We start from the raw sequence: 18,618 nt of genomic DNA on the forward strand, positions 1-18,618 counted from the left end.
GATTGGCATTACAGGTGATAACACATACATCTCTCAACACAAAAAGTAGTTGGGGGGTGGGCTTTTCAGATACGCAGCAAAAAAAGTCCAACTTACTCTGCAAACATACTGGCTTCGTGCTCCTGGCGAGAAGGTCTGTGAACGGACGATCGTGCTGCTGCGCACAAAAGGAGACCCGCGGGGCCTGTGGCCAGCCCTCTCTTTTGGAAGACTGGCAAGTTCTTCAGGGAAGAGATCTTCTGTATTGGTTTCTTTATCAACCTGGAGATTAGTTCATTTATTATTATGACTTTTCTTATTAACACAAGCCATGCAATTAGCTTAGTCACTAGGCTGGATGGAATTGTGTCCACCCAAAAAGACAAACTGAAGCCCCAAGGCCCTCTGTCATATTCAAATGTCCCTGGCTGGTCTCTGTTTCCAACTTGAGGGCAGGAGTTTCCGTGGGTTTTGTTTATTGTTGCCTCTTCCGGCTGGCACATGCACACAGAAAGAATGAATGCCAGTGTGGGGAAGCACTGACAACCGGGCACCGGAGGTAAAGGAGCAGGAGCCCCGGTGGCAAAACGCTTATCATCCAGCTGCTAACAGAAAAGCCGGTGGTTTGAACCCACCCACCTTCTCTGCAGGAGAAAAAGGAAGCAAGCTGCTCCGTAGAGATTCAAAGCCTAGAAGGCCCTATGGGGTAATTCTCCTTCATTCTATAGGGTCCCCATGAATCAGAATGGACCCAACTTGACAATATGCAAAATGGCCCGTGAAGGAGTAATGTTTTATTCTTAGTCTCCACGGCAATAATCATGTCTGTAGTGTCTGCTATGCTGATTGGAAGCACTTTACAAATATTAGGCCATTCATTTCTTTTCCTCTACATGCAATAAAACACAATCATACCTATGAGGCCCTAATGCAGCAGCATGTTCCTTATCATACCAATTGATCCCAAACCACATCACTGGCATGTCTGTAGGCAAGCTGCACTGTTCTACTCTCTTTCACCAGCTGTCCTTTCCTTTGGGTTCATCTCATTATGTAATCGTCCAATGTCTCATGGTGGAGGTTTGGAGGACACCCTCCTTTCCCCCCACCCCAATCTCCTTCCAGGGCACTGCCAAGTGTTGCACCATAAAATGGCAAGAGTCTGGGTCAACTCCCTTGGTGCATTCTATTTACCTTAGGATGTGGAGGCTGGTGTTGCTTAGGTTGGTAAGGGTCTGTCTGGCCAGCAAAGAGGTGTCCGTGGATGGATTCGACACCCACACATGATTCTTGGTACACAGGGCCAGTCTGGGTGCAGCTGCTGCATCCACTATCGACTGAGTCAGCTTGCCAACTCCTAAAGGTGGGACATTGAAACAAACAACCAAACACCACAACTCACAATGATCATCAGAAGGACATTCTGAGAGAAGCCTAACTCCCTTGCTTCTGATGATTGAAGCTATGGCTTTCTCAAGCCTAAGGGTTTCCAGGTCCTCTACGGAAGACAACTATACTGCGTGTCTCGCTAAGAGGCTTGGTCTGTCTCTGTGACCCAATTACAGCCACTGAAGAAACCAGACTCCTGGAACCTTGGCCCTCCCCCAGAGCTCCCCCAGCTTCTGGTTATCTCCCTCCTTGTACCCTTCCTGCTTCTCCTCAAAACAAAGTCCTCAGAACCAAATTCAGGAGAAGATACTAGGAAAAAGTAGGCAACTTTGGAAATAGGGGCTTCTGTGGAGAAATGTCTAAATCAAACTTTCTAGTGCTGCAACCCTTTAATACAGTTCCTCATGTTGTAGTGACTCCCCAACCATAAAATTATTTTCGTTGCTGAGAGAAAAAAAAATTGTTGCTACTTCATCACTGTCATTTTGCTACTGTGATGAATCAGGTGACCCCTGTGAAAGGGTCGTTCAATCCCCAAAGGGGTCATGACCCACAGGTTGAGAACCGCTGGTCTAAGTCAAGCAGTATCAAGTGCCCATGGTGAGAGATGGAAAGCAGTTCAGTAGAAGTGCTTGTTCATCTGGATCCTCCACCTATTCCACACAAGCTTGCTCTGGGAACACTTCCTGGGGCCACACATGGTTTCACTGCTATAAAACAGCAACTCCATGGACACAGTGTAGATCAGTGGTGGCCTAGAAGTGACAGCTAGTGGGGGCACAGGGTTTCTTTCTGGGGTGACGCAAATGTTCTCAAATGGACGGTGGTGATGGTTGCTCAACTCTGAACACACTGAAACTGTTTACTTTAAATGGGGGAGTTGGACCGTGTGCGAGCAAGCTGTTTAAAAGCAAAAGAACATCATGGAGCCCTGTTCTTCTCAGTCTTGGCAGAAGAGAGTGTACCTCCGTCCTCCCAGGTGCCGAGCAATGCTGGGAAAGAAGGACAAGGCGGAATGCAGAGAGGGAGAGTTGGGGGGAGAGTTGGTAGCCCTGCCCTCATCCAGAGCAGCCTCGCCTTCCCTGTCCCCTTCCCCGAGAGGACAAGGGCACTGAAGAATTGCCTGGCCCTTTTCGCCATTGGCCTGGACAAGAGATGGAATTTCCCCTGCAAAGGCACAGCTCCTGGGGTGGAGCCACCTCTAACATGATGGCCACCTCATCCCCATGAACCCCGGTGGCCCTTCCCTGAGACGCATTTCCACGGGCCTCTCTTCAGAGAAGTCTGTCCCCTGAAGGTGAACATCCTCCTTTTCCTGGAGGAGGATGAAGGCTGGCGGCGAGGAGACCCCACTGGCTCCTACCTGTCGGGCATGGCTTCCACTTGGCCTTCCCGCTGCTCCACCTGGAGGATCTCCTCCTTGGTGCATTCCAGCTTCACCCGCTCCTCCTCCAGCTCCCTCTCCACGGCCTGCAGCTGGGCCGTGGTTCTCGCCAGTAGCACGGTGACAGCATCCTGCAAAGACAGGGCACTCCGTGAAGACCCACCTTCGAGAGCCTTTGTCACCCAGTAAGCTGTTCATCCCACCTCGACGCAGAAACTCACCTCCCCTGTCAACAGTGTGGTGCCCGTTTGGTCTTTTCTGGAAGCTGTGAGGACTTCCATTTGAAAATTACCTACCATAAGTCACTTGGGATCAGGAACGTTAGAAATACGGCATTAAAAATTCCCATGATGAAGCATGTCATCAGTGCTACTGAATTAAACATATTAAACAGTGTTGGATTGGTATGTATTCTGGTATGTATATTTTCAACAGTGGAAGAAATGATTGGAAAAGTAATCATATGTGTTCCCAGAGTTGAGCCTCGTTATTCATTGTATGTTCTAGAAAGCCACCACAAACATGGAATTAATGAATATTGGGTTCTTGTTTCTAGGGGAGCTATGCCAGTTAGAGAGAGTCCTGCCAATCTTTGGACTTAATATCTTAGTCTACCAGTCAATAGCTACTTTTGCTTGATATAAGTTTCTGTGTAAAGGCATCTATGGCGGCACTGTTGGGCTGTTAACAGAAAGACGGTGGCTGAAGCTAGTTGCTCTGCAGGAGAAAGATGAGGCTGTCTATGCCAGGAAAGATTTGCAGTCCTGCCACTCTAGACACAGTGGCTGTGAGGCAGACTCTCCTCGACAGGACTGAGTATTCTTTAGAATCTCAGTATATTGCCATTCTATTAATCCTGAATTCAGGGCCAATGACATTGTAATTCAAGCCTGAAAGAAGTTCATCTAACACAGTTACGGTCTCCACGAGGCCCATCACGGCCTTTCTGCACTGAGGAACCCTAGGCAGCGCTTCCCCACTGACCTTAAAGGGTATTTAAAAAGGAGAAATTGCCAATTAAAGGTACATAAATGCGTGTGCGTGCACACACACAGACACCTAGCATCAAATGACCGTGATCCATTCAGGGGCACTTGTTGGCAGTGCCATGTGGGAGTTGAAACAAGATGATGAGGTATCTATCACCTTTGCCACCTCAGCTGGGAACGTGCACAGCAGGCCAGTCAAGCTGCTTGCCCCTTTGTGGCACAGTTTCCAAATGATGGCAAAAGGGCTGCTGGCATGGATTTGGAGGCTACAAATACATGTTAGCGAGTGGGCAAATTGGCAAATATAGAACTTGCAAAGAATAAAAAGCGTGTGTATGTTCCATGTTTTTTACTTTCCTGGAAACTCTACCTCTTCTTCTCTATCGGGAGACTATCTAAATAGATACTTCTTGGAAACCACCTCCCCCAATACTGGTCTGTGTTATTTTTAAAAGCCAGGAGGGTAGCCGGGACACGCTCCTGAAAGCAAAGCAATACGTACCGTCTTCACGACGTTGGAGTGCGTGGGCTCCCGTGCTCTGGGCGCTTCTGCCCGCTCGTTCTCCCGGGGCCTCTGGGGCCCAGTGCTGGTGAAGACCTGGACGGGATACCAGCGTAGCTGCATATCGCCAGAACTCTCATAGTTGGCCAGGTTAATCTGTGCGATACCCTATAGAGATGGTGAAGGAAGTGGCACTGAATGCTTTCATCTCAACAGTGAAGTCATTTAACATACCAAGTTCACCTTCTAGTCTTGAGAAAGACTAACAACACACACTTCCTTTCCAGTGGGACAGTAAAATGAACATGACTAAGGTAGAACCTCATGGGTGGCTCGATCAGGCAGACCTCCCAGCTGGAAAGGAAACCAAGTATGGAGAAGCTGGGGGGCTGGGTGAGCCACCAGGCTGTTTGACACCAGCTGATCTCTGCTCTGCATGTCCTGATTTTGCTCCGGAGGTAACATGACCAAGGGAGTGGCATTCTGATTTGGGAAAGAAACCTCACTGACTTCTGAATCCTGACCTGGGCATCAAATAACTCGGTGGGCCTGAGGACAAACTGCCGAAATCCTGCGTGTCCCAAGTTCTAGACTTGCCAGAGGGTCTTCAAAAAGTTCATGAGGAAAATGCCTCATCTTCTAATTTCATCTTTCCACACATTTTGAAGTCCCCACATACAAGGCATCGAGTTCGATCTGAATAATGCATTGTTCAACTTTTGGGGGGGGGGGGTAAATATGTCCAAAATATTGTATGACATATACTTCAACTAATTAATATATACAGCTTATTTGAAATTCCATTTTAGCTGGGTGCTGAATTTTCCTGTTCGCTAACTCTAGCAAAGTTCCCTCAACTGAAAATTAATCCATTTCAAATAAAATTGGTAGTGCCTCATTGGGGGAGGGTTGCAGAATCAACTGAGATAACATAGTTAAAGGACAAAACTCTGGTCTAGATAAATGGTACAATCCTTTTCTATACTCCCAGTTAGAGAGATCACTTACCACTATTGTAATTTCTAAGCAGCAGGGGGGGGGGGAAATGGAAGGAAGGAAGAGATAAGGGAGGGAGAGGGAAAGAAGAGAGAGATGAGAAAGCTGAAAAAAATGGAAGAGGGAGGGAGGGAAGGATGGAAATGGACACCGGAACATGGAAAGACAAAGATACAAAGGCAGAAAGAGAGAGAACTAGAAAGACAAGACAGACTAGCCCAAAGACAAAGAAGAGAGAGCCATACCAGTAGCTCTTCCTGCAGTTGATGATTCACAGAGCACACATATAATTGAAGAGACTTCAACGTCGATAAGCTTGAATGCACAGGGATTCTGAAGACTTCATTAAATACCAACAGGGCCTGAAACTCAAGAGCCTTGGAGCAGTAGGTGTTGGGCGTGCTGGAGTCGAGCGGCGGCAAGTAGACACGGATGTGTCTGGAACGAAAGGAAGAAGACAGTAGCTAACACTTCTTGACAGATCTGACCGGAAAACAAATGCATAGCATGAGCCACACACACATGCATGCACTTTTCATTTCCCCATCTTGGATGCACACATAACGAATTTCAGAGCCTTTGGGAAAAGCCCCTTGCTCAACAAAGTAAAGGTCCAAAGACTTGGGTATGATACTGGGGATGGGGGAGCGGATCAGTCACTAGAAGAAAGACCATGTAAATGCCAGAGCTTTTGCCAGATTCGAATGGAGGCTCTGCTGTTTCACTGTCTTCGTGGGAAACATCTGTTCTGATCTTTCCATGGACTCTCTTCCAGCTCTGCACACGTGTGAGGTGAGTTCAGTTCTCCCTCACCAGCTGTCTGCTAGGGCCCGCTGTTTCCATCCTCACAGAAAGAGCTCAAGCCATCATGAAGAGAGGGACAGGACACCGTTAGAGTGAGCCAAACTCCAGGGCAAAACCTTAGCCACTTAAAACCAGGTTGCTGCCAAGGTCTTCAGAAGACCACTCTTGGAAGAGGAAGTCCACTCTTGGACTTCAACTGACCATTACAGAGATGGTCACTCCCTGGGATAAGCAACCTCTCCTTCAGGCCCCCATGCAGATCACTACAACCACAATGCCGAAGTCATCAACCAGGTGTGTTAACTAGTCATATGAGTAGCTCATCCTCCCTCCCTAGACAAGCCCCCCCACCCCCACCAATTCACTGCCATTGAGCCCACTTGGACTCAGTGGTCCTATATAGTGTTTCTGAGGCTGCTTACAGGAGCAGATGAGCCTGCTCTTTCTCCCATGAAGTGGCTGATGGGTTTGAATCACCAGCTTTGCGGTTAGCAGGCCCATGCTTCCCTTCCAGCGCTCCTGTCCAGGGCTCCTGTCCCCTACTCAAGGACACCCTAATTACAGCAAGGGGCCTTTAGTGTGGGGAAGAAAATATGCATTTCCCTAGAGATTTCATATAAGTGGGTTCAAATAATCAGTGACCTTTATGCCAGACTCATTTTGCTTTTAGACGTTCACCTATATCATAAGATTTGTCAGCAGTTCATTTCTCTTTGTGGCTAAGAGTTCATCGAATGGATAGCCACATTTTATTTATCCATTCCTCTGTTGCTGGACACTTGGGCTCTTTCCACCTCTTGGCTAGTGTGACTTATGTGACAATGAGCACTGGTGTACATGTGTGTGAATACTTACTTTCAAGACTTTTGGGTCTATACTGAGGGGAGGAATCGCTTGGGTCATATGGAAATTCTCCATTTAACCTCTGGAGCGAATGTACCATTTTCCATTCCCATTAGGAAAGGATGAAGGGTCCAATCCTCACTAGCACTCATTATTTTCTGGTTTTCTGATCACAGCAATCATATGTTGGGAAGTAGTAGTTCGTTGTGGTTTCGATTTGCCTTTTCCTAATGACTAACAGATCCTGGACAACTTTTCATGTGCTTCTTGGCCATTTGTGTATCTTTTCTGGTGAAATGTCTATTCAGGTCCTTTGCCCACTTTTTGACTGAGCTGTTTGCCTTTCTGCTGTTGAGTTAGCCAGAGGCCTTTAACACTTATCGCCCACATTCAGATACAGCATATGGTGGCATTAGCACCAACTCAGCCCTGGGAGCAGGAAGGGCATGTGAATCCTAAATGCTGCTGATGGGGCATTCCTTAGCATCTTGTCCTGCAGCACAGAGCTAGCCTGGTTCTGCCCAAAAGAATATACTAGACTCTTCATAACGTTTACAATTCTTGTCATTGCAAATGAACTTTGCCTGATGTTTTATGGTAAACTCACGTCCCCAAACTCTCTGTTACTTACAAAACTGACAAGCAGACTAGGTCATTGGGCTAGGTTGTCTAAAGAGCGCCTCATCCGCTATGCACATGTTCCTCCTCTAATGAACAAGTCCCTGCCTTTGTGGGGGTGGGCAGTGCAGGCTTACATTTTGCAGTTTTCTTTCACACCCAATCCAGAAAAGTTCTTCAGTTGGAGCACATTCACGAGGAGACACTCACTGTTGCTATCATGCCTAGAAAAGAAGACACGAGTTCACCAACTGCAGAGCCTCTGTGGTGAAGAGAGAGGAATGACCTGGAGCAGGAGCTCTCCAGAGGAGGAGACACGGACTTTGCGGAGACTCCAGGCAATGTCTAGATATTTTCTACATGCCAAAACCGAGGAGGAAGGATGGATGAGGTGGAGAAGCCAGGGATGCTGCTCTACACCCTACAAGGCAATAGGTTGGCCCCCAAAGCACAGAGAAGGACCAGTGGGGAGGAGACTAGGGATATTGCTCCACACATCACAGGGCACAGGATGGTCCCCACCACAAAGAACGATCCAACCCCAACTGCCAAGAGGGTCGAATGGTATCAACCCTGGGCTGAATTTATGAAACGGGAGCAAAGACAACCTGTTGGCCTTGCTAACATCAACGTGGCCATCATGGGTCAGGGCCTTTGCTGAGACTGCAATCAGAAACCCAAAAGTGTCCTATTGCAAAATCACCTGATGGCCTCCTCTGGGGATGTGGAGAAGGGCCTTGCTATCTGTGTTGCTGTGAATGGAATCGCGTCCTGGCTGAAATGTGTGATTGTTGTCCCCAGAGAATCAGACTTCTCTGGAGACTTTCTGTACCCACAGTATTAGTGTTCCCCAACCCTTGCCACCCTGGGCCAGCTAGGAGTCAACCATTACTCCTCACCTCTCCCCTTCACTAAAAACAAGGTACAGTAGTCCCGGGGGTATCAAGGCTAGGGGTAGCACACAGGTAGGGCCTGTGGGTGGAGGAGGGACTCGCTGGCAAGGGAGCACCCCAATGGTGTCTGATCAAAGCCTTCGAGACCAGCAGGCACAGAGCCTTTTGTACTCACACAAATCCTACACGGATCTGGGGCTCTTCACCATGGCCGGCCTCGCTGGACGCAGATTCCTCGGCCTCTTCACTCCTACACACAATTGGGAATGCACCCGGGGTTATTCCAAGCCTCCTGCTAGGAGTATCCTGATCTTACTTAGAAGGGCCTTACTAACCTTCCAGAGCAGTCAACTCCCTACTTGTCTGAAAGGGCACAACAGGTGCCTGGACCCAGGACCCATGACAGAGCTCATTGGGTAACCTGCTGGCACACTGTTTCCTTTTTCTTTTTTTAGAAAGTAACATTGCATTCCTTTCAAAATCACATGTGTTATTCAGGGTAAAGTTCCAAACCACTTTGAAAATGCTTGTCATAGCATAGCGATAACCGAGATTCACTAATGTCCAAACAACCAACCAATATCCCCCCAAAGCCAAGCCAAGTCCCAAGCTCCCAAAGCTGTCTTGTCATTGCAAAGTGAGTCTTATAGCTATGGAAGGGAGGGAGGAGACTCCTTTCTAATGGATGTCTCTTCTAATAAAAGGGGCCCTGGTGACACAAGTGGCAAGCCCTCAACTGCGAAGCACAGGTCAGCAGTTTGAGCCCACCAGCTGTGCTGCGGGAGAAAGACGTGGCAGTTTGCTTCCATCAAGCTTGACATCCCGGAAACCCCTATGGGACAGTGCTACTTGGTCCTAGAGGGTCCCTCTGAGTTGGAATGAATGCAATGGTGATCACAGGCTTGGTTGACACACTGCCCCCACCCCTGAAACTAAGCAAGCCTAAGGAGTCTCCTTGTCCAGCTTTATTGTCCAGGACTGGAAAAAGAGAAATCTTCCTACCACTCCAAAGCTGACCCAGAAACTCCAACAGCAGTTACTATTCCAGTTTCTAAAGCCCCATATACCACAGTTGAAACAGCTTGCAAAGTAATTCTGCTCCCAGAAAAGCAAAGATTAAATATGTACATGTCTCAGTATGTGTCCTTTGGGTTCAATATTTAACAGTAACATTGTCTCAAAGCTGGTCAGGGTGAGGCAACCTGTAAGCTCAGTTTCTGACCTTTTGGTTAAAGGTTCAAATACTCCACTGTCACTGGCTAGTGAGTAGTCTGACTGGCAGGCAGAGACACGGCGAGCTCTCCTCTCCAACCTCCTGGCACTGTCTTCTCGAAGAGTCACTGCTATAAGGAAGACACACACAGGTTACCAAGGGTTGCATGATTGCAATGAACATAATCCTAAACACATACAACTGTGCCCAATATTTTTTTTTTCCACATGGAAAAACTAAAGACATGCCTATTTCTTTGAATTCTTTAGAAAGGCACTTGGGATCATAAATATCGTTTCACCTCCTTAATGAGCACACACACACACACACACACACACACATACAATGCTGGCAGAGAGGTCTTCACAAGGCACTTTAAGACAGACTGGCAGAACCAAAAGACCAAGCAAGATGTCCCCAAATGGTTAATGGCAAATAATTTCAAATGGTCAACGTTTCTACGTGTGTGTGAGATTATCTTGAATTATTTTCTTTATGCTGTTTGGCATTTCCTCATATTTTAGACCATAAATACACCTTGTTTTTTATAATAAGGAAAGAAAATGTTTAATGTTACAAATAAGTCCTAACAAAATTGAGTAACCGTTAGGTCACCAGACCACCCATTTCAATCAAGAGTCAGAAGGTATTTCCTCAGGGGAGGAGCTAGGGAGGCTTCAGATGGCAATATTCCTCCCAGGAGCCCTGGGGTCAGCCTCTCCTCCAGAACTGCTTCCTTGGCGTGGCAATGCTACTATTACTAGGCAGCTGAGTGTAAGTTTCAGATCTACTTTAATCAAGAGCCAAGGACAAGTGCTGACATTCTTCTCTTTAGGATGTTTTCTTACCCCTCACTAATCAGAGCCAACTCCATTGAACAAAAGAAAGACCAAAGAACCACACATCTCATCTCATCTCCCTAGACTGAGCATGATTATGTACACAGGAGTCTCGACCATTTTAGAATGTGGTGTGTTTTCATGAAAAAAAAAAAAGAATCGAAATAATCTGCTTAGAAATGTGGTCCTGATGGCCCCTGGTCATAACACATGCCCCCCGCCCCCCTTGATACATCTATACATGTCTTTGGCGGTTCAAGCTCTCTAATCAGAAAACCTTGGCATGGGTGACCCCTTGATTGAGGGAAATGACCAAAGCTACAACCAACCCTCTTTTCAACCAGACTATTTATTCACACCAATGAAACATAAGCAACGTGTTAAATACTGCACCAGACAGTAGGACGGGGCTGGGACACTTGGTCTCCTAGTTTCACTTAGAGAGAAAATGCTAACCTTGTGCAATGCAAAACCCTACGGTGACCGTGTCCCTTCACCTGGTCAGCCAGGAATAAGAAGTTGTGCCCTTCTAGACAGCCCAGAGCTCCAGTTATAGGTCAGATCTCCTGAGTCCAGTTCCTTTCTTCAACCCAGCCTTATGCAAAGACCCAAACTACTTGCCTTGAATTTCAAACAGAATGTACTGGTTGGACGAAGTCTCGGGAGGGGGGGGGAGGCAGTTAACATGCTTGGCTGCTCAACAAAAGGTTGGTGGTTCAAGCCCCCCAGAGGCACCCTGAAAGAAAAGCTTGATGATCCACCAAAACATTAGTCACTGAAAACCCTACAGAGACTGTATACCCCGTACCAGAAGTCAGAGTGGACTTAATAGCAGCTGGCTTTGCTTTGTTTTGTTTTAGCAAATGACACTGGGGCACAAGCCGAGACAGCTCCCAGGCAGCCGAGGGTGGAGCTCGGAGGCCCCTTTTCCCTCACCATCACAATGCAAGCCAAGGAAGAGAGAGAGGACAGCAAGGACTTCAACCTCCACGGGCTCAGGCTTCGTCGCCAAGCTCACAGTGCACCTAGGAGCAGGAGCCAACCCAAGATGATGGCCAGCTGCTGCTCAGGGTGAGCAGATGGGACCCACAGAAAGCACATTAGGTCAGCTTGGGGAGCAAGCAACATCAAGGAGGCAAGGAATAGATGCTCCTTCAAACAAGTGCGTGCATGTTCCATCATTAAAGACAGACAGTCCAACATGAATGCTTACAAGTATCAATAGCACGTAATAAAAGGGACAAAAATACAACAGAAAATCACAGCATGGACAAAGTTGTCAGACAGTGTGCTCGCATAACAGAAAACATTAACATCCGGGGCGGAGGCGGGGGGCATATTCAGAAAATAGAGAGTTGACACTTTAAGGAAAGTTTCTCTACAATGAATGTAGTCATTGTGAATGTTAATGTAGAAAGAACAATAACTGCAACAATAAAGATAGTAGCTGATAAACTAGAGTACAACTGAGCTACATAAGATGCTCTCCTGGGTCGCACCCTGGGAATAAGAAAGAAATGTATCCACTCCACCAAGATACATTCACAGCCTAACCAGCACGGTGAACAGGAACTCCAAGGTCACTTACAGCGAATATTTCTGCCACGCTGCGTGAGAAGCAAGATTTAAAAAGAAGAAAAGAAAGTGAAAAACACTGTACAATGTATGCCAATAATTTTAAGCCGAGAATGCTTGTAATAAAAATGCCAACGAACAGACCATCGAAGTCAAGGTTTTTACAGGTTTATATTAGCAAATACTAGTGGACTGATGGGGCAAAAAAAGTATTTCAAAGTCATGACACATTTGACTTTTATAGCCCAGGGAAGACAGAAGTGTACTAACACCGTGAACACGTCAATGACACAGTGGCTTTTCCCACTCGACCCGCCCTCTCTCCCAACACATTGACCAACAGCATGATGGAAGAAATCACTCAGTGTGCTGGCCTTGGACGTCTGGACAATGTTGGAATGTTCTCTTACTAAGATGGGATAAACTTCCCAGGGGGGTGGAAATGCTAACGTGCTAGACTGCTCACCAAAGGGTTGGAGGTTTGAGTCTATCCAGGTGTGCCTAAGAAAGGCCCGGTGATCTACTTTTGGATAACCAGCCACTGAAAACCCTATGGAACACAATTCGACCCAGACACTTATGGGCAGCCATGTGTTGGGGTTGACTCGGTGCCAATTGGTTAAAGTATGTCAGAAACTTGCTTAGGGTTACACATGGGCAGTTTTGATACTGGCAAGACTGTGAATGGGAAGTTGGACGGAGCTACCGTATATACTCGAGTATAAGAGAACCCGAATACCCGTAGAGGCACCTAAACTGCATTAAAATTTGCTGAAGAACTTGGCTTATATTCGAGTGTATACGGTATATGACTTTAACCACCATACCCAACCCATTGCCATTGAGTTGAGTCTGACTCATAGCAACTCTATATAAGGGTTCCAGGGCTATCAATCTTTATGGGAACACAAAGCCTCATCTTCTTCATGAGGAGCAGCTGGTGGGTTTGAACTGCTGACCTTGCAAGTCACAGTTCAGAATTTACCTGACAACATCACCAGAGGGAAGGGGTAACATGATGAGTTCTACGACCCTTACAAAGCTACAATAACTTTGGGCTCTGTGTTCCTGCAAGTACCAAGGGAGGCAAGATGTCACCTGATGCATGTTAACCAACCGACCCCTGGTGGTAAACTCTTATGTGCCATTGTTAGTCGATCTCAGAAAGTTTGAAAAAAGGATAAGACTAACAATGGCACATAAGAGTTGACCACCAGGTGGCAGTATCAAAATGGAGCCTAAGCTTGGAGCCTAAGCCATTTAACCTAAGGAGGGAGGGGGGGGGGCGTCTGTCAAGGGAGCCCTGGTGGCATGGTAGGGTTACTATGAGTCAGCATCAACTGGATGGCAGTGAGTTTGGTTTGGTTTGGGTTGGTTTGGGGGGGTCTACCGAGAGGAGTTCTGGTGCTATGGTGGGTATGCACTGGGCATGACCGCAAAGTTAGCAATTCAAAACCACTAACTGCTCCATGGGAGAAAGATGCAGCTTCCTACTCCCATAAAGAGTTACAGTCTCAGATCCCGCAGGGACAATTCTACGCTGCCATCGAGGGTCCCTATGAGTCAGCATGGACTTGATGGCAGCGGATTTGGGTTCTGATTTTTGAAATCTGCCAGGGTGGGAAGAGGTGGTCAAGAAATGAGCATCAGAAATAAAGCTACTTAGTTTCCCTCCCACCTTGGCTTTCGCCTGGCCTCAATCCTCTCATGGCCAGATGGATCCTCTTTAAAGAAAAGTTGGCCTGGGGGTGGGCAGGCTAGGCAGGAAATAAACGTAAGTGTTGAAGGATGTGCCATCCCGCCCTTAGTGTGTTACCTCCTGCTTTCAATGAAAGGCAGAGACAAGGAGCAGAGCACCTGTGCCTGTGAAGCAGAACCTAGGAGCACAGGCAGGGGGGGTTTGCAAACACAGAGAAGATGGTGCGGAGTCACAGTGCCAGAAAGGGCTGGTGCGGCCACAGAACGGGACGTGTCTCGGGGTCAATAGCCATGTGTTACCAGAGACTCCTTGCATCTATTCTATGGAACCCATGGGGGCAGCAGAATGGTGAGCCACACAAGGGACCAGAAAGACCACCTTGTTCAAAGATCGGGAAGCCCAAACTCAGAGGAGTGGAAAGGATGCTTGTGGCTCAAGTTCAGACAGCTGGCCAGTGGAGAGGGCAGGGAATGAAGCCGGAGCCCAGGGCTCCCAACTGCTCATCCAAAGTGGTTTCCACGACCCTAACTACAGTGGTTTGGTAGTTTTCTTTTGAGTAAAGGTGTTAAGCAACTCTACAGTAGGTCACCAGGGTTGGTTTTTTTTTCAATCTTGGTGCTGATACGCGGGACTTTCATTGGAAGGGGCTGTCCTGCACAATGGAGTGTGTCGATCAGCATCTGTGGCCTCTGCCCCCGAGAAGCCAGGAGCACTCTCCCTGTACCCAGTTGTGACAACCCAAAGTATCTCCAGTCATTGTCGAATGTCCTTGGTAGGGGCAGCAACATTGTTCCCAGTTGAAAAAGACATTGAGATTTCTGCTTGGCACCAACTGGACTCCAGTCTGTGTGCTGGTCTTCAGCGGGCAATGCAGGACATTCCTCCCTGGCCCCCCTGCAGAACTCATCAGGCCCTCTGCCATCGCTCTCATCCTCTGAATGGGAACTACTACGTGGTTCTTAGGTTATCTCCAACAATTAAATTATTTTCTTACAACAGGCCAAATATGTGGGAATGACTGCCTGGGAATGGACAGGATCTTTCCAGACATGGGAAAAGCCACCAGGAAATGATGCAGATGGGCCCAGGTTTGTTCCCTTCCTAATCGGATCGAGCTTCCTAAATTTAAAGCTCGGGAGGCCAGGGAAACACCAGACGGTCTCCATGTAATCAAACGTGCTTTCTTCCCTGAATGTTAAACCTTCCTTCCAAAGGCTGAGAAAACCTACAAACCTTAGTGATACTTACTTCCACCCGCAGGAGTCCCAGCTTGTTGGGGTCCTCGGTCTCGCAATCCTTCCCCATCGCTGGGGAACAGATGTGGCTGAAGGGCTGCTGTTCCCTGCGGCTCTTCATCCCCCACAGCAGCGGCCTGGGTCCTCATTCTGTCTAGCGCTCCCAGACCTGGCACCTCAAAGCCATCGGCCACCTGGGCCAAAGGAGAGTCCCTCGAGGTAGGGTGGAAGGGCGTGTCCAGAGGTGAGCTGGGGGGAGACAGGGAGGACAGGGAGGAGCGGGAAGACAGAGAAGCCAGGGACTGGGGAGTGTCCAGGGACCGCCTCTGCTTGCTAAAGCTGGTGGGGGCGGGGCAATCAGAGCAGGGGGGATCTCTCCCCAGGGAGTCGAAGGGAATTAGGTCGAAGCGCAAAAGCTGGCTGCCATCGACATCAGTCTTCTCGTACTGCGGCAGGCCATAGATGTCGGTGAAGCTGATGGAGCTCAAGGAGCCCCGGCTGGAAGCCAGTGAGCCCCGGCTGGAGGCCAGCGAGCCCCGGCTGCTCCCCGAGGAGACCGTCAGGGTGCTGGCAGACAGGCTGAAACGAGACAGGCCACACTCTGAGCGTTCCAGCTCTGAGACCAGTGTCAAGAACATGTCATCTGCTCCATGAGGGAAGAAACGCTGGCCTCATGCTGCCATTAACGAGGAATTTGAAACCCTCAGTGCTCATGCCCATGATTTTCATTAATACCTCCCTTGTTTATTTTTAATGTCAATGAGGCACAGGGGTTCAAATCCAGGGCTCTGGGGCATAAGTGTCTAGGTTCAAGTCCTGCCTCAAACACCGACCAGCTGAGTACAGTAGGTCAAATTAGTGGACCTCTCTGAACCTCCCATTTTATCACCAGGGCTGGGGTAATACCTGTTCCGACCATCAGGTAGGAGGACTGGGAAGACGACATACAAAGCCCTAGAATCACTACTTCACAAGACGGTAAGTATTGAAGACACCAGCAATGACTGTGCACCCCAACCTCGCCAATCTAAAACCATTGAAAAGAAATGCATGTGTGCATATATGTAGAGCTAGACCTTTCAAAAGCTGTGGATAGATGGTAAAAATCCTCAGATAAATGTGACTTCAGACTGGTTGCTCTGAGTTCAATTCTCTTCAGCTATCAAATCATATTTTAATAAAATACTCCCTCTGTCCATTCTTTCATTCTGCATTTATACCACCTCAAGTTCCAAATGACCACGGGAGAAATCCAAGTGAAAGGGAATCACAAAGTTCGTGGCAGCGCCATTAGAACACAATATTGCAGCAGCGGGTGTTTTTCTTGTAAAGTAACCAACCTTTTCAGCTGGGACTGGAGATAGGACTTTAAGCGGGTAGCTTCTTCTAGCTGCTTAAGTAGAGAATTTTTTTTCTCCTGAAGTATAATCCTACAGATAAGAAAATAGCCAGTTGGTGGATTTCAAATAAAACAAAGCAAAAAAAAAAAATCCTAATGTTGACCCTGTAGGACAGAGTCGAACTGCCCCAATAGGTTTCTAAGGAGCCCTGGAAGGACAGTGGGTTAAGGACCGAACCTGAGATGTTGGCGGTTCCAGTCCACCAGCCACTCTGCTCGAGGATGATGCGGTCATCTTTAGCTCAGTTCTACTCTGGGCTGTAGGGTTACTATGGCCTGGCGGTGACATGATCGTCGTGAGTTTGGTTTGGGGTTTTAATCTGTATGGAAGCAGGCTGTCAAATTGTCCTCATGCAGAGTAGCTGGTATTTTAGAACCACCCACCTTTGGGTGAGCAGCCAAGCGCTTGCCCCAAGGCATCACCAGGGCACCTTTGCATTTCAAAGAGAGTGGGTATACTTTCATAACAAGAAATTTGACTGCAAATTTCTTATTCTCAATGCTACACCTTCCCAACGACAGGAAACCTCTTACTTCTCCAAGAATTCCAGGGCTGCAATGACCTCGGCAAAGCACATCCCACAGCAAACAGCAACCGGTAGGCCGGAATCTATGCAGGCCCAGAACAAGGCTGGTGGTATTTCCCTTAACACTTTCGCATGAATTTTCAACTCCAAAATTAACACAACTGAAACTCACACTTCTTGATTTAAAACATACTATACAATAGTGATAGTGGTCCAAACAGCCTGGTACTGGTATGGCAATATACACATAGATCAGTGGAAAAGAAACATAAGTTCCTAAATAAACCCACACACCTACGATTGTTGACAAGGGTTCTAAGTCGATATGATGGGAAAGAGAAGTCTCTTCAAAAAATAGTGCAAGGAAAACTGGATGCCCACATGTGGGGAAAGTGAAACTGGGTCCCATGGTTCACACCACACACAAAAACAAATTAGAAAATGAATTAAGGACCTAAATGCACCAACGGAAACCATAAAGTTTTTAGGAGATCAAGCAAGGGCCATACCTGCTGTTGGGCCTAGTTTTCAACAATGGGTTATCTAGCATACGTTAATAACAAAATCATGAACGGTAAAAAACTAAATAAACAAATGGGACCTCACAAAAGTTTAAAAAAAAAAACAAAAAAAAACTACTGTTTGTCCAAAGACTTTATACCAAAAAAGGGAACATACAAATTGCTCACTGGCATCTTCAAAAACCATATATCCAATAAGAAGCTAATACCGAATGTAGGTGAACATATAAAATGTTGACAACAACCAAAAGACAAATAACTTGATCACAAAATGGGCAAAAGCCTTGGTTCATCCAAGAGGACATTCAACTGTCCATCAAATACATGACAAGAGGCTCAGTGTCATTAGCCATCAGAAGCATGCATATCAAAAGCACAATGAGATGCCATTTTGCTCTTACTTAGATGGCAAGGTGTTTTTTTTTTCTAAAGGAGAAATCAAGCAAACAAACAGAACAAATGTTAGCAACACTGTGGGGGACAAGGAGCAGGTTCTTTAGCACCCTCAGAAGATACTGACATGGTAACACCCCCTCCCCCAAATCTAGGACTCCTGACCAATAGTGCAGTGAAAGAATACATTTCTGTCCTTACAAGCCATCTAGTTAGTGGTACTTTATTATCACAGCTCAGGAAACAAAGATGAGGGCAAGTACAAAACATTGCTACAATGTTACAGAAACCTTCACAACATTCACTTAGACACAGCTTGCTATTGTTCTCTCTATGGAGTGGGCTCTCACCTCACAGTGACCTCAATGCCCGGTCTGGCCACTGGGATTTATAGGATTTTCAGTGACTAGTTTGGGGAAGTTAAGCGTATGTCTTTCTTCCTATTTCATCTTGGTCTGAAAGTTCTGTCGCAACCTGTTCAACATGCAAGCCTCCGCCGACAGACAGGAGGTAGCCACGTGTGAGCAGCAATGGCCAGGGATGGCACAGGGCCTCCCATGTGGAAGGTGAGAATTCTACCACTGAACCACCGACTGCCCCCCTCCCCCAGATAACAGTTTACAATCATGATAAGAAGCGGAACTTCAAGGAGCCAGTATATTATCAGATGAGGCTGGGGCCAGTGGGGGGTGGGAAGGACTCTACAAAGCTCAGCAAATGCCACACACAGATAAACGTCTGACAACACCTCAATGTGCAAAGCAGACCCCACTGCCACCAAGTCAGTGATCGCACCCGGGAATGGGAGCCAGAAGCCATG

The 18,618-nt window shown here is 47.3% G+C and overlaps 1 protein-coding gene across 1 annotated transcript in view; it reads right to left on the minus strand.

The window, feature by feature from the left end:
- Nucleotides 1-18,618, minus strand: part of WWC3 (WWC family member 3) — a 111,826-nt gene that overhangs the window by 12,421 nt on the left and 80,787 nt on the right. Inside the window, exons 11-20 of the mRNA XM_004709981.2 lie at nt 16,299-16,388; nt 14,972-15,537; nt 9,620-9,740; nt 8,573-8,647; nt 7,642-7,728; nt 5,485-5,677; nt 4,244-4,411; nt 2,732-2,883; nt 1,174-1,336; nt 97-261 (exon numbers count right to left, since the gene is read on the minus strand). Of these exons, the coding sequence (XP_004710038.2) occupies nt 97-261; nt 1,174-1,336; nt 2,732-2,883; nt 4,244-4,411; nt 5,485-5,677; nt 7,642-7,728; nt 8,573-8,647; nt 9,620-9,740; nt 14,972-15,537; nt 16,299-16,388 (1,780 nt within the window). The remainder of the gene's footprint in view (nt 1-96; nt 262-1,173; nt 1,337-2,731; nt 2,884-4,243; nt 4,412-5,484; nt 5,678-7,641; nt 7,729-8,572; nt 8,648-9,619; nt 9,741-14,971; nt 15,538-16,298; nt 16,389-18,618) is intronic.

Source organism: Echinops telfairi, unplaced genomic scaffold, assembly GCF_000313985.2.
Source record: "Echinops telfairi isolate 266 unplaced genomic scaffold, ASM31398v2 ScPeMD7_53;HRSCAF=182, whole genome shotgun sequence".
NCBI classification, from domain to species: domain Eukaryota; kingdom Metazoa; phylum Chordata; class Mammalia; order Afrosoricida; family Tenrecidae; genus Echinops; species Echinops telfairi.